The sequence below is a fragment of the Molothrus aeneus genome, chromosome 20, assembly GCF_037042795.1.
Source record: "Molothrus aeneus isolate 106 chromosome 20, BPBGC_Maene_1.0, whole genome shotgun sequence".
NCBI classification, from domain to species: Eukaryota; Metazoa; Chordata; class Aves; order Passeriformes; family Icteridae; genus Molothrus; species Molothrus aeneus.
In genome coordinates this window covers 4,375,152-4,390,183 of record NC_089665.1, presented here as the reverse complement: position 1 = coordinate 4,390,183, position 15,032 = coordinate 4,375,152, and the positions used below count along the sequence as shown (strand labels likewise).

General features: G+C 46.3%; 1 protein-coding gene across 2 annotated transcripts in view; it reads right to left on the bottom strand.

The window, feature by feature from the left end:
• COL26A1 (collagen type XXVI alpha 1 chain) overlaps window positions 1-11,703 on the bottom strand; it is a 167,543-nt gene extending 155,840 nt beyond the window's left edge. For both annotated transcript variants that reach the window (XM_066563575.1, XM_066563576.1), the window contains exon 1: window positions 11,552-11,703. In XM_066563575.1, coding sequence (XP_066419672.1) covers window positions 11,552-11,703 — 152 coding nt within the window. The remainder of the gene's footprint in view (window positions 1-11,551) is intronic.
• Window positions 11,704-15,032: the final 3,329 nt, after the last annotated feature.

Sequence of the window (15,032 nt, the reverse complement as noted above, 5' to 3'; positions counted from 1 at the left end):
TGCCTGGAGTTACTGGCGAGAGGGTCTCGGTCTGTGTGAGCAAAGGGGTGGCTGAAACTAAAGACATTAAACACACAATACTGACAAAAGCTTGGGGCAAATTCAAGGGAAAACCATTAAAGAAAGATTAACTTTTTTTCCTTTTCTCCTATTTACACACATTTCTGCCATCAGAGAATGAAGAGTGACACAAATAGCATGCAAGATAAAAGTTTGATTAAAACAAGTAGTTATGACTTGAATTTTACCAATGGGTGACAGTTATTCTGTATTTCTGGTACCTTTTACATAGCTTGGGAACATCTTAATGTTGTTTTACTGGCTGAGGGCAAACCAGCAAACCTGTGAGTGACACACAGCAACAATCTGTGTTTATTATTGCACTAAGTATGTACACAAACATCCTTCACACACAACAGCTCAAACTTGCTTGTGGTTTTTCCTCCCTCGTACAAACATACATGAGAGTTTTCCTCTACACCTTTCACTGCAGTATGGAGAAATCTTTCCATGCACTGTTTTAGCAAAGGATGGTGCCAGACTGAGCCACCCTGGAAGCAAAGCCAGCAGCTGCCATTGCCACAGCATTCACTTGAGCCATTTCTAAGCAGGTATAGAGGGATATATGAACACTGTATTGCTGAACATCACATTAAATGGCTTTGACAGACTCACATCACAGCAGAAAAAAGTGGTTTGAGTTTCATTAGAAACCACTCTCATTCTCAAATCAAAAAGGTTGGTAGAACCTCAGAGCACAGAGTGACAGAAGAACTCTTGAACTGGTTCCCCTTGCTGGAGGTATGTCCATGGGAACAGGCTGCTCACCTATCCAGCTGTTACTGGCAACACTTGAGCCACCAGCCCATGGGAAGTGTGTGATTCCAGTCAAATGCTTGGGTGGGGTTTGGTGTTGGTCTTCGTGGTGGTGTTTTTTTGGCTGATTGGTTTAAAAAATCCAACCAAACAACAACAAAAAAAGCCCCAAACCACCCCCACATATGGAGTGTGTGCTGCAAATCCAACCTTGCTTCCACAGGGATGCTGAGATCCAATCCATCACCCAGACACAGGCAGCACAAGATGACTCCCAGGCTCAGCCAGGACACCAGCTGAAATGCCCAACACAAATCAACCCAGTCTCTAACTGCATTCAATTCAAGAGACAAGCTGGGATGATTCCTATAATTTCCATATTCCCACTTTCCTCCCCCTTCTTCCCAGCCACTGTACAGCTATACAGCTTCACTCTAACCTTCCTAAAAGTTATGCAGCAACTTCTCTAAATGGTACCTGGGAGCTGAAAGTTCACCTTCAGCAAAATTCCACAGTCATTTGCAGAAGCTACTTTGAAAACCTTCTAGTTCAGATGCCAAGAACCACTTGGCAAGGCCTGACAGACATAATTAGAGAGCTTGATTGTTTCAAAGGACATTACCCAAGAAAATTAGTATGTTGCTGCGGTTCTTGAAATAAATTTACAATGGGTTTGGTTGCAGAGGTCTTGCAAGGGTTTTAGCAGACTTTTAATTACAGTATCAGGCCTCAAGTATTTTTCTAGTGCTTGGCAATATGAGATCCTATTATTTCTGCTTGCAATGCACACTCATTCAAAGCTTATCCACAGGCTGACAGCCTAAGAATTCCTACCACTCTGTAATCCAAAATTTTTGTATCATTTGTGATATACATTAGTGACTTCCAGTAACAGCTGCCCCAGAGACAGCATTTTACTGTGTGATAGTTTAAACCCTTTGGCTCGGTGCTGTATCCTGAAATACACTGCAGGGAGGCTGTAGCTTTTGCTGCAGGTTATGCTGATTTACAGCAGCATTAAGCCAAGCACTCTAACATCCTACAAAGCCAATTTGCCTTTTTGCTCTCTGCTGTATTTCAGATGGGAGCAGGGGAAGTTTGCAGCACCAGAGCCCAGGGCTGCCTTTGCTCCAAGGCTGGTGCTCTTGGGTCACACCCATTGCCACAGGCATTTGTGCCCTGAGCTCAAAGCTGCTTCTAAAGGTGTGTCCCACAGCCAGGCTCCCAAAAACCACCCTGGGGACAGGAGAGCCCCTCAGCCTGTGCCATCACCCAGCCCTCTGCTACTGGTCAGTCCAGCCTGCCCTGCTCAGCACCTCCCTCTCCCACCCCTCAGCATCCCCTTCAAACTAATCCTTCTCTGCAGAGCTCAGGCAAAGACTTAACCCCAAAGACCAATTTCAGTCATTCAGACTCAGAGAGGTGCAGTAAACAGGGAGCACAATGACCTCTACTCTGTAAGAGTGGAAGTTTATACAAGAGCCAAGTATTATCATTCATAGATTTATTATAAACTTCAGCATAAATTCATATACAGTACTTTGGATTTTGTAGCTTTCCCTCTAAGATATAACCACACCCTCGTGAAATACTCCCCAGAGCCTTCCTTTACATGAAGGGAAGTATTACTATTCCCATTTTATTTAGGGGAAAGAAAAGAGAGAGAGAACTTGCAAGTCTCAGTTCCCAGACTCTGTGCTGCTCTATAGAATATATATTGAGCATTTAAGGAAACAGTCTTTGTCTTGGGAAAGAGGGTGGAAAACAAAGCCTCATGAATCAGCCAGCTAATAATTAAAAGCAACTAAATCCAGATCACTTTAAGCTGCACATGAGAATCTGAACTTCTCAAATGCTGAATTCCTCTGCCGACCAGAAAAGCCAGGGTCACTTGCCCAGCTGGTCACTATTGTTCTGTCCAATAAAGTTCTGGCAGGAATGCATGTTTAACAAAATACAGAGATTAGGCATAGCAAAGAATGCAGCTCCCCCCTCAGTGTTTAGGTTAGCAGGGTTTGCCATGTTGAAATACTGAAGCTTAAGCATATCAGATTTTCTCTGTCCTGTACTGCTGGTGCCAGTGACAGACACAAGCTGACAGCTCAGTTCTCAGGGGCACTGCCATTTTAGCTCTAAGTTTATTAAAAGCTGCCTAGAAAGTTCACCTCAAATCTGCAGTGACCACTAATTAAATCAGTGTTTTCTTGGAGATATAGAATCACAATTGAGAAAAGCTCTCTGTACCTCCCCACATGCCAGAAACTTTTGAAGGGCAGTTTAAATCAAGCCATAGACTCAAGGGACCAGATTTTGAGAATTTTGCAACAAGGTAGTTCATCTTTAAGTGTTTTAGGGTAGCCTAAATTTCCAAAAGGCAACTTTGCACCAGTGACTAAATACAGCATCAGAATGGCAATGACCTTCCTAACATCTGCCATAACCTGGTTCTGTCCAGCTCTCTGTCAAGAGCTCTTTAGCTCAATTTACAGCAAGGGACAACACAAAACCAGAGTGAGACACAAATGTCCCAAGACCAAGTCACACAGATGATCTGACAGAGACCATCAGAGATTTTGCAGGAACACAGCTTTTACTAAGCCAATGCTATGCACAAAGCAGCTCTGATACCTCAAATGGGCCAAGAATTTCTCAGCTCAAAGTAGAATTATATTAAATGGACAGATATTTGAGACTCATAAGTAGATTTGCAATGGATATAGTCCTTGGAGAACTGCATACAGGGAGGTTATAAATAGCCTGGATTTACCTCAAAGTTAGTGGGTTATATTCAGAGATACCAAGGATTCCTAAGTTCCCCCACAGGGGTACAGTAGCTCATGCTGGGTGAAGTGGTGGTTCATAGGTAGGAAGCATCTAAGATCCTGTTACCATGGCAGTCTCTCCTCTCCTTCTCCCTCCACAGAAAGCTGAAATATAATTTTCTGTCAGAGGCACACAGTAAATCTGGAACAGGTACAGCTGAGATCCAGACCTGCTGACATGCAGATCTAGGTGTTTCTTCCAGGAGAGCCTTTTTGACTCATCCTAGCACAGCAACAGAAACCTTATTTTAGCTGGTATTGTTTTCACTGCCACTGAAAATGCAAACAACTCAACATTTGAACAAGATACAATGATGAGACAAAGAGCCAGACAGCAAACATTGAGCAGGGTTGCAGAAACCAGACAGGTTCTGGGGAAGCACAAGACAGAATCAGGCAAGAAGAAAGCCAGGAAGCCAAGCAACCCAAGGCAGGCACAAGAGAAGTGGCATCAGATGAAAAACTCTTTTTCTTTAGGGAAAACACAGGCAGAATCTCCCTTGGGTTGAAGTGTTAAATTCATGTGGGGAGAGCTGTCACCCATTGCTGCCTCAAACGAGGATTTGAAAAAGCTCCCTGTGCTCTGCTGTGTTTACAGCAATAATGAGAGCCTGGAGGAAGGGGTTAGAAACATCTGAGTTTAATAAGGGCTAAGCAGCACACAGCAAAAAAGAAATGTCTGCCCTTCCGTTCAGGGCTACCACACCCCAGCGAGCACCGGCACCGCGGGCAAGGGGAGCCCAGCGTGGAGACGTTATGTCATCCATCCCCCAGCCCCTCTGCCCTGCCCTTCAACAGGAGCAGCAGCTCCAACCAAGCTCAGAGCTCCCAGCACCACACTCCTGAGCAACTTAGCAAAGTCCTGGAGGGAAAAAGCGGATTTGGTTGACCCCAGGCACAAAACAAGAAGGGAAGGTTTTGTGTAGCGCCTTAACTGAGCAGCTCCATCTCACCAGGTCATCCCAAGAGGGCAAAAGGAGTATTTAGCTCATTTAGCACCTATGCAGCTGCCTTTTCTTAGTCCTAAACAGCTCTAACATCCAACATGCACAGGGGAAGGGGCATCCTGTTCCCATTTCTCACATAGAAGACAAGAACCTTAGTACTGAGGTCCTGCAACTGAATTTGCTGTGCCCCCTTCCTCACAGTCCACCCCAAAACTGTCCTTGCATGAAACAAGCATCTTTCATGAAACACCTTGTCCTATACTACCTTTACAAGGCACACTCTTTCCACATCCTTGGTCTTTTTATTCCATTAAAAAGTGGAAATCAGGAATCAAGAGTCTTGTCCAACAAACACACCTCCTCTCCAGAGTGCACATACACACACAGAAGAGGTGGGGGGACATCCAGAAGGAACAGAACTGGACCTGTTCTTAACTCTACAGACTCAGTCTAACTTGGTTACACAACCACATCCAGGGAATACTCCCCTGCCTCATGATTTCACTGCACTGGCATTTCTGAGATGCTCTGAGCAAACACATGCCTGCATGCAGCACAAATGCTGCAAAGAATATCACTTCCACCCAGTTCCTAGGGGCAGAAAAAAGTGGAATTTATTAAAAAGACATTTGACTACATAACCTGATGTCAATATTGGACATGAATTGGTCCCTTCTATGCAGTGGTACCTCACTTTAGCTTTAATGTTTTGACAGATGGTTTGTTTGCTCAGCACAAAGGCAGGTGGCTGGATAAGAACAGCCTTACTCAGCTCTGGGAGGATGGACAGGAGACACAAAGCAAACCACAGAGGCAAAGGGAAGAGTCCTGAATAAGAGAATCTCGTAGATACTGTCTCTTCTCAGTCTCCAAATCAGCTGTTATGATTTTGAGTAGCAGATTCTCTTTCCCAGATAAACTACATCAACGTGGAAGAGGAGACTGACCTGTTGCAAACATGAAACATTGTGAAACTGCCTTCAGCTTTTGTCTCAGAGGCATCCACTGTGGGAGCCTCTGGGTGAAAGCCATTTCTAGACAGATAGAAGAGGCTTCTTTCTTTGCCAGAAATATGATTGCCCAGCTTTAGAAGTGGAAAAGGAGTCTGAAATCTGAAATAGTTTCCTATTTGTTGGTCCTCCCCAAAAGATTCAGCTATTTTCAAACAGCAAGGCCTAAACCTTACAGGCAATACTTCCACCCAAGCATACTCCTCACTTACACATCTGTTCAATTCCAAAAGGAGGAAAACATTACTTGTCAAAAGCAGCCAAAGCACCTAAACCATGTAATAAATTACCCATAAACAAACAACCATTTCTCCAAACAAAAGGAGGCAAGGAACAAAACCAATAAGGAGCAATATCACAGTTCCTACTCTTGCTGGTTTCTGCAGTATTAAGGACTCTAATTCAGATGAGTGCTACACTGTGCATATCTACAATAAGCAAGAGATTTAGTATTATTCAGCTATATAAAAAGATGGAAAATGTAGGACAGCAACCAAACTAGTAGTATTTGCCCCTTTTCTAATTTGCAGCTACTACCCTCAGCAGAATGCTTGTGATATCTAAGTTGGCACAGGCTGGGTGTATGCTCAAAGATTCTAAATAAACATTATGCCTCAGTGGAAGTACATTAAGCACTGTCTAGATCTGCCTAATTAAAAGTGAGTCGAGAGCTTTGTGTATATTTCAGAAATGCAGTTGGATGAATTTTTGTATAATCCTACAGGAAAGGCATCTATGCTTTATAAATCAGTTAAATTTCCAGACATGCTGGAGGTCTGATGCAGAAAAGGGTCCATTACTCTGACCTAGAAGACCTAAAGCGCTCCATGCTTTCAGTTTTTAATCATTATCTCAAAGTCATTCTTCATTTTCCCCCTTTATCAAGACACAGCCCAACAAAACTAAGATGTAAGTAAATATTCTGTGATCCCAGCATCATAGAACCACTCCCCAAGCAAAGCTGTGACATTTCTAACCTATTTCCACCAGCACTTTAGCACCCTAACAAGCTCAGCTTTGAGAAAACTAAAAAATAAGGATTATTGAAAGAAATATTTGTTAATTTATCCAAGAGGAACACAAGTTCACTGGCACCCATTGTTTTGCCTTTCTGCTCCCTTTGTTTTTTCCCCTTGAGCTGGTAAATGAAACCTACCTAAGGGGAAATCATTCACACAAGCAGCTGGAAAGGCAGGACAGTAGATTTCCTACAGGAATACAATTTACTGCAGTAGCTACAATCACATCTGGTATTTCAAAGCCATTCCAGTGTCACCAGACCCTCAGCCTACCATTGGCTCCACTGCTAATTGCATTGCAAAGTTACAGCCCTGAACCCCACCAGGCAGATGAAGATCATATGGCTGCAGAGCCCAGGGAACAAACACCAGATAGTTCCAGGGTGTGTGATGAGCTCAAGACCTTCTGACCTCCTGGTTACCTGGGTCGGGCACTTCAAAGCAGAATTAGAGCAGAGGACTCAGCGTGACACAAATCCCAGTTTGTTTGCTTGACATCCTCACAGTCCAGAGCAAACCAGGGACCTCAGGCAATGAGCAGACAATTAGGTGATGGAGAGAGTGACTCAGAGAGCAAGATCCTGTCACTAAAAGGAGAGAGAACCACATTTGGCCAATATGTATAGTTTTGTATTCCACACCCACTTAAGAGTCATGAGAGGTTCAGAATTTGAGGCTGAAATAAGGTTCAAGTCATCTGTCTCTAGTGAAGAGAGAATTAATAAAAATCCATCAGGAAAACTCCAGATACACATTCTGAAAGTATTCTTACAGACTACATAAATAGGGATACTTCTTCATAGATGACCTTTTAATATTAAGAATAGGCCTCTATCACATAAAGAGACCCACAGTTACTTAAAAGAACTAAAAGCTCACCTGAGAGGCTGGAGGTTGTTACATTTCAGTGCAGTTGTGCTGGGGAGGGTCATTTCCAGCCCAGCACAGATGTAGCTGCAGGGCCAGGCACAACACAGGCAGTTATTCTGCACAGAACACATCTACCTACAAGAGGTCCACACATGCATCTTGATCTTGAGAGGCAGACATCCAAGTGACCCGTTAGGAAACTGGTAGCCTCAAGGAATAATTGACAACATATTTCAAGCACCAACACTTTGGGTTTCTCAGGGAAGGAAGACAAGCTGCAGTACTGGAAAGCTGATGTCTGTTTAAACGTCATTCCCACACCAAAGCAGCTCACAGAGCTTGTTTAACTATTCCATGGAATCCATGGCAAAGGGATTTGCCCCCTGATATGGAGTAAACCATTGGTAGAGGAGCAGCTGGGACCCAGGTCTCACTCTCCTGGGCTGTGCTCTGAGTCACAACATAAAATGGCCAAAGGCTACCTGGCCTTCCATGTCAAGGCCTCTGCCAAGCAAATATTGCACTTACAGCTATCAGATATTACTTTCCTCCCCATATCCATCCTCAAGAAACATCACTGATGTAGGAATCACTGGGAATTACTGTGACCAAATGTGCAATTGCCAGTAGAATGTGGATAAGAATACCTATTTGTACAGTCCTGTTATTGTAACATCATGGTTCTAATCTTCATTAACAGGAAGAAGTTTTTAGGCTGAAGAGTGTTTTGAAGACCTAATTGCAACAGCTGGACTTGCATCCACCCCAGAGGGCTTTTGTGATGGTACTGTAATGATCCCAGTGAAAAAATTATCATCCTACATTGCTTTTGGGTTCATGTTTTGGGATTTTCTATCAGCCACCTCCACTTCTCATCCAAAGAGGTTTCCAGTCTTAGGCCTGCCTCTATTCTCAGAAGTTTCAGACTCCCACAATTAAGTTCACAAGGACTCAATGCATGACTAATTAGAAAGTACAGGAAAATAGAATGAGGAGTTGGGAGAACACCAACCCCAAAGACAACTAACACAGAGGCAGCGTTCCTTGACAACTCAGCTACTTCCAGCATGGGAACAAGCTTCCCTTAACTCAGTTAGCAAAGCTTCTCAGAGCTTGGAGGAAGATTTCTCCTTGGCAGGCAGCCCCTCCATTCTTATGCTTCCAGTAAGGCCCACTTCCCATTCATTGCCTTAACACAGCAGCAAGTTCAAAATGCATGCACTGAATGGGAATTTCAAGCTAAATTGTGAGGCTGTTGCAGTCCATAAAATGCCAGCAGACACTGCTGCCTGGATTTCAGGCAGCACATCAGCAGTTCAATTCAAGCACATGCAAAGATAGACTGCAAGTTTCTTTGGTCTAATAATCAAGACCTGTCAACTGAAGCCAACCAGAAGCTAGAATATTCATTTTAAAAAAGGAAAGAAAGAATACATCATTACTCCAGAACAAGTATTCCATGGCTTCACTTTGAAGAATGTGAATAACAGTCATTTTTCCTCCAAATTTCCCTTCACCACCACCCCAAGCTTTTTACAGTGCTCAGGGCCTTATTCTTCTGCAGCAAACCTGGTCAGCAGTCCTCAGAGCTCAGGAGCCCTCTCTGAGCCAGCCTGCAACCTTGATACCAAAGGCTGTATCAGCACAAAGGACTCCAGAAACTTCTCCCCTTGGAGAAATACAGCTCTTATAACAAGTTAATTTTTAGAAAATTGATAGCAGATTCCCAAACAGCTCAATCACTTGTTGATCAAAGACAGGAACAGACAAGTGCAGAAAGATGGTGTGTCCTATAGCAAGGAAACCTGTCCACTGCACAGCATCCCAGCAGTATGTGATGCCATGTACCAACACCTGGAGCTGCAGCAGGAGCTTTCAAGGCTCTGTCCCTGCTTATTTTTGGCTCAGAAAAGTGCCAGAAGTCACTGTACAAAGCACACACTGGGAAGGTTGAAGAAGAGAAAGTCAGAACAGCAATATAGTGCCATTAATAGCAATCACCTTCCCACCATCTTGTCTCCTCCACAGCCTCTCCAAAGCAGAGGCCAGAAAGCCTCATTGTGATGGAGCTGCTGTTGCTTCACATAATTCAGATGCTACCAAGATCCCCTGTTTCAATGGCAAAAGGGACACTGAACAACATAAAAACCCATCTATACCAGTCTGATTCAGTCCTTGAAAAAAGGCTTTGCACCCATATAGATCAATATCAATATCAATGTCAAACTCAGAGCAAAAAGCCTCACTCCTATCTTGGACCATATTAAACCCAGAAAAGTCCAGCTATCCCAACCTGAAGCTGCACCCAGCAGGAGACTTCCCTCAAAAGTCCAACACTGTGGCTGGGGAAAGTTTTCCCACACAGATTTTCCCATCAGAAAGTGAAGCTGTTAGACATTTGCCAACAACAAAACTTCACCACTCAAGGGGAAATTAAAACATACAAAGATTGCTTCAACGTGTGATATTTAACTGAGCACTTGAATTTTTCTTTCACAACATCCACTGGTGATTTTTTCCTCCCTTCAATTTTTTACTTCCCCCTCTGTATTAAACTAGAATGGGAGATTCTCCCAGGGCAAAGTTCCATTGGACATAAAAAATAAATCTAAAAAATCTACCAGCTTTCCCCAGCATCATTGTTTAAATCAGGTTTATGTGGTTTTACACAACACTTTATAGACTTGGAGAGAGACACATTCCCCTGACAAAGCATCAGCTATCCAAACCATTGAGGCATGGGAAAGCTGTGCAAGAGTGGGAACTGGGGAAGGTCTTTGGTGAGCAGAGTCCACACTCATGTAAGTGTGGTAGCTCTGAACAAAGATCTGCAGGCTAATAGATATGTAAGACAAATGACATGTGGTTCTCATTGCAGCTCATGCTTTGGGAAGGGGGTACCTTGGAAGAGATCCAGCTGGGATAGGTTTATCCCATTACTCTCCTGTAATTTTCTGCCGTTTCAAACCCTTTGACAGTTGCTGTAGTTTAACATCACACCCCCTGCAGCCCCAGGGCTGTCTGACAGCGCAGCGGACAAAGCCACCTCCCCCCGGGGGAAAATCCGCACCATATGCGAGCCCCGTGCAAGGCACAGGGCTGGTGCCGCCCCTGCACCTCCGGTCCGACACGGAAATCCACGGAGTCCGTGCCTTTTCCCAAACCCCAGCCCAAGTAAGCCGTGCTAACAGAAGCCCTCCTCCACAGCAGCACAACTCACGCAGACTAGGTATTAGCAAGGGAGGAGGAAAAGAGGTAGAGACAGGATGGACGAGCCCTGAATATTAAATCTCGAGTCCCTACTTAAGGGAATGACATGGGGGAAAAAAAAGAAAAAAGTGAAATTCAAGAACAACTGGAATCAGGTTAAGCTACTCTCTTGCTTTATACAGTGCAGCTCATTCATCTGAACAGCTGTTTCACCTCTAGAGAAATACCCAGAGAAAACAGAGGGGAGGGGGAGAAGCCTAAACTGTTTGCTCTACTAAAGCAGTAAGATATAGTAAATCAAACCTGATTTATATTAAGTTTATAAGAAATTGGGTTGGGGTGGGGGGAGAGGAGAAGAGTGGGAGGTTTGGTTTTAAACAGCTACTTGGAAGTTGCAGCTCTTGAAGAAAGATCTGTAATTAAGGGCTTTCCTTTGTTGAGCTGAACAAGTTTCTCCTCGCAGCCGAGGGCTATAACAGTTCCCTCTGCCGACATCCCCAGTGTCCCGGCTCAGGAGGTTTTCCTGCTCCGGCTGCGCAGGGACGCTCAGCCCGGCAGAGCCCCTTCCCCTCCCCGGCGGGCTGGGCGCGGCAGGGGGACACTCTGCGGGTGTCATTTACCCAAGCTCAGCTCCTCCATCCCCCCGGAGGCGGACACTGCTGCGGGCAGGTAGGGAGCGTCCCGCGCCCCACAGAGGATGCGGGCAGCCCATCCCGGCTGGCCGAGGGGCAGCAGCCCAGCCCGCCCCTGCACCCTCCGAGGCACCGCTGCCCTCGGCTCTGCCGTGCCCGTTTGTCCCCCGGGGCCACCGGCGGGGCGCAGCCTCCTCGCCCGGAGGCGGACCCGGTCTTACTCACCGGCGACTGGCGAAGCCGCTGCCCGGCGAGCCGGAGCTCTGCTCTGGGTAGTTGTGCTGCAGGGTTGATGCTGGGAATTGATAGAGGAAGCCAGTGCCCAGCGCGCATCCGTGCAGGCAGCAGCACCAGGACAAGAAAAGAGCGAGCTGCATTTTTGCAAGAACGGGGTTTTCCTACCGCCTCCCCTTTCCCTCTTACACTGCACGGCAGGCGCAGGGCCACACCGCGCTGCCCCGGCCGGGGTCACGGCGGGGTCCCGCGGCACGGAGGAGCCCCGGGAGCGGGGAGCACGGGGCAGGGGTGCCGGGCACAGGGGATGGCTGCTCCGGCTGCCAAAGGGAAGCCCCGACCCTCGGCAAGCCGAGCCCCGGCGGCTGCGGCTGCTGCCCGCGCAGGGGGTCCGGGGCCAGCGCGGCTCGATGCTCCCAGGGCGCACACTCAGCCCCGGATGCCTTTTCAAATTTGGCGAGGTTGGCCCGACTCCGTCAAAGGGGGCGTGGGGCTTCGGCGTTAACCCTTGCCAGGCCTCGCGGCAGACCCCGCTGCCGAGGGGTTCCGTCCCGGGCCGGACGAGCCGCGCTCCCGCGGGACACGGAACCCGCGGGGCTGAGCCTTGCCCTGGGCACAGCCGGCAGCACCCCGAGGGCAGGGAGCGCCCGGGGACCCCCAGTCCCCACCCAAACCCATCACTACACACAGCAGAATCCATGTGTCTCCCCAATTAACCGAGGGCCAGGTCGAAGGGAACTCACTGCTCAGCAGTGCGGCCCAAATACCTCAAAGCTGGTGCCTGCTGCTGCCACTAACACAGATAACTTCTGCTGCAGAAGTTACACAGATAAAATAGGAAATAAATAATTTAAAGACATTTCACTCACATGGTAAGCAGTGAGAAAGTGATCCCTGCTTTCGCCATGTGCATCCTGCTCATTCTGGCATCACTCAGATGGGGACATGGGTTTGTGATGAACATGACAGTGTGAGGTTGACTGTTGGACTCAATGATCTTAGAGACCATTTCCAACCTTCATGATTCTATGATTCACACACAAGCACTCCCTTTGCCACCACTTCCCACAGACTCCCTTGGTTTATCACATAGGATGGCTCTGAGCTTGAAGAACTGCACAGTGAACCCCAGGCAGGAGGAACATTTTTGCAGTTGTAGAAGGATGTGGGTGTTCTGCAACGGTAACACCCCAAGAAGGAAGGCAGCAGCAAGGCTCCCCCTCAGTACAGCAGCTGAATCTATGTTTAAAACCCTTGTACATCCCCCATTTGCCAACAGTGTCAGGACCCTTTTTGCTGGCTCAGTATCCTCTTTCCAGCTCCAGAGGAACCTGGGCTGTTGCAGTTCACTGAATAGGCAAGCAACTTCTCTGCACCAAACACCTCAAGAAGGGATTTAAATTTTAAGATGACACAAATGTCTTTCTAAATTTTTTACCCTCAGATCCTTCAAACTCTCAACATCCCCTCTGCACCTTCACTGTCTGTGCAGTGAGCCAAAGACAGCCCTGATGTACCACTGAAATCAAGTCTCTTGCTGGGATATTCTAGGGGCCCAGGGCCTCCCCATGGGGGTCTGCAAAGGCAGAGGCCCTCTCTCCTCGAGGGCAATACAATCCCTGCAAGATGCTGCAGCTGAAAAAATGTTCCCTACAAGACACTGGGAAAATCCAGTATCCTGTATCTGCCATTTGCCCCCAGCCACAGGTGAGCAGCTACCCCTGCCCCCACGGTGCCCACCTCCAGAGCCTGCACACAGAGATAAATAGCCCCTGGCTGGAGCCTGGAACCAGACAAGTTTAGACTGCAAATGAGGCACCAGGTTTTTAAACAGCCGCTGCCATTAATCACTGAAGCAAATCACACAAGGAGGCAGAGATGCAGTTTGCACTGCAGCTCAGCACAGCCTCCCCAGGCTGCCCCAAACCCAGAGCTGGGGCAGGCAGTGCACCAGCACTCTCTGAGCCCAAAGGGACCTAAAAGTTCTGTTCCAGCAACACTGGATGCCAAGCCCACTCAGAAACAGACACTATGTATTTACAAAAAGCCCTCAGTGCCTGAAGCTGGGATGTAACAGGGCCCTCTATCCCCTGGCCTGCAGCCTGAGCACTCTTCCCTTTATATTTCCCTCACCTCCAGGAAGGAAATGTTTTCCCTTTCCTTCTCTCACCCCCAAAAAGCACACAGCTCCCAGGAAGTCACCCTAGGATGTTCAGCCTTTCAGACATGCTGCTCAGAGTCAGACCTCAGGAAACCTCTGCTCAGCCTGACAGAGCAACAAAAGAAGAGACTTTCTGCTCTTCCCTCTAAGCTGGACTACAGACTACTGCAAATTCAGCCTTCACCTAGGAAAGGAGTCAGGAACAGCAAAACACTGAGCAGTTCTCTAAGACCCCCCTTCCCCTCAACCCAAATGCTCATCCTCAACTCTGTGTGCACAAAGTGAAGTTCCTTGCAGCACCAGACTGAGAGTTGAGGGCAGGGTTCAGGGTTTTGTCCCAATCACAGCTCTCTCTCCTGACAGGCTCAGATAGATCATTTATCAATATTTAACCACACTGTACTGCACCAGTGTCTTTCTAACCTGGCCTGGGTTAGATCCTTCAGAAGCTCTTTGTAGTCTTCAAGTCTTAACTTTCCAAAAGCATTTTGTTTTCGACTGCATGGAAAATTTGCTGCTTCAGCCTTCACTGATTTTGCAAGACCCTAGGAGATATTAAACACAGGTGATTAGACAAGACATGATTCTAGCAAATTATTAGAGACATCTGTAGGAAGCAAATGGTCTTCCTATTCCATGATCTGAGAGAGTGGAGACCAGAGGTCAAATGACTTTGCTCAAGACTGCAAAGAGCTAAAAGCAGAGCCAGAAACAGAGCTCACATCTCCAGCCTCCCATTATTTCTGCCTTGTCCCTAATGCACACTTGCTTCTATTCTGTATGGCTGATTTAAAAGGAAAATGAAGAATTGACTTCCAAGCTGTTTCTGGAAAGAAAGAAGAAAGGGTGATATTGTCTACTGTAAGGGGAGAATTAAAGATGACATTTCATTTTAGTCCTTTGGATATGTGTAATATAATCAAACACAATAGCAGTAATAAATGAATATTTTTTCTCCCCACGGTGCTTACGAGTGCAACATATTCTAACAATTTCTCAAAACTATGTTGATAAATTGGAAACACAGTGATGGAGGTAACAAAGACAGCCAACAAAAACATAATCCCTTCAATTTATCAGAGGGACTGGCTTTGAGAAGAAAACCCTTGAAATCTGAACAGTCCTGTTCTTATAAACCAAATGTAATATATTTAAAATAGAAAGCTACACTTTTTATGCCTGTTAATTAAAGATTTGCCCAGGCAAGCAGGGCTAAATAAGTTATTTGGATGCACTTCACCAATGAGTTCAAGATAGAAGGGGCAGATACACACTGAAAAGCCACAATGCAGAGCAGCACTGGGGGAAATA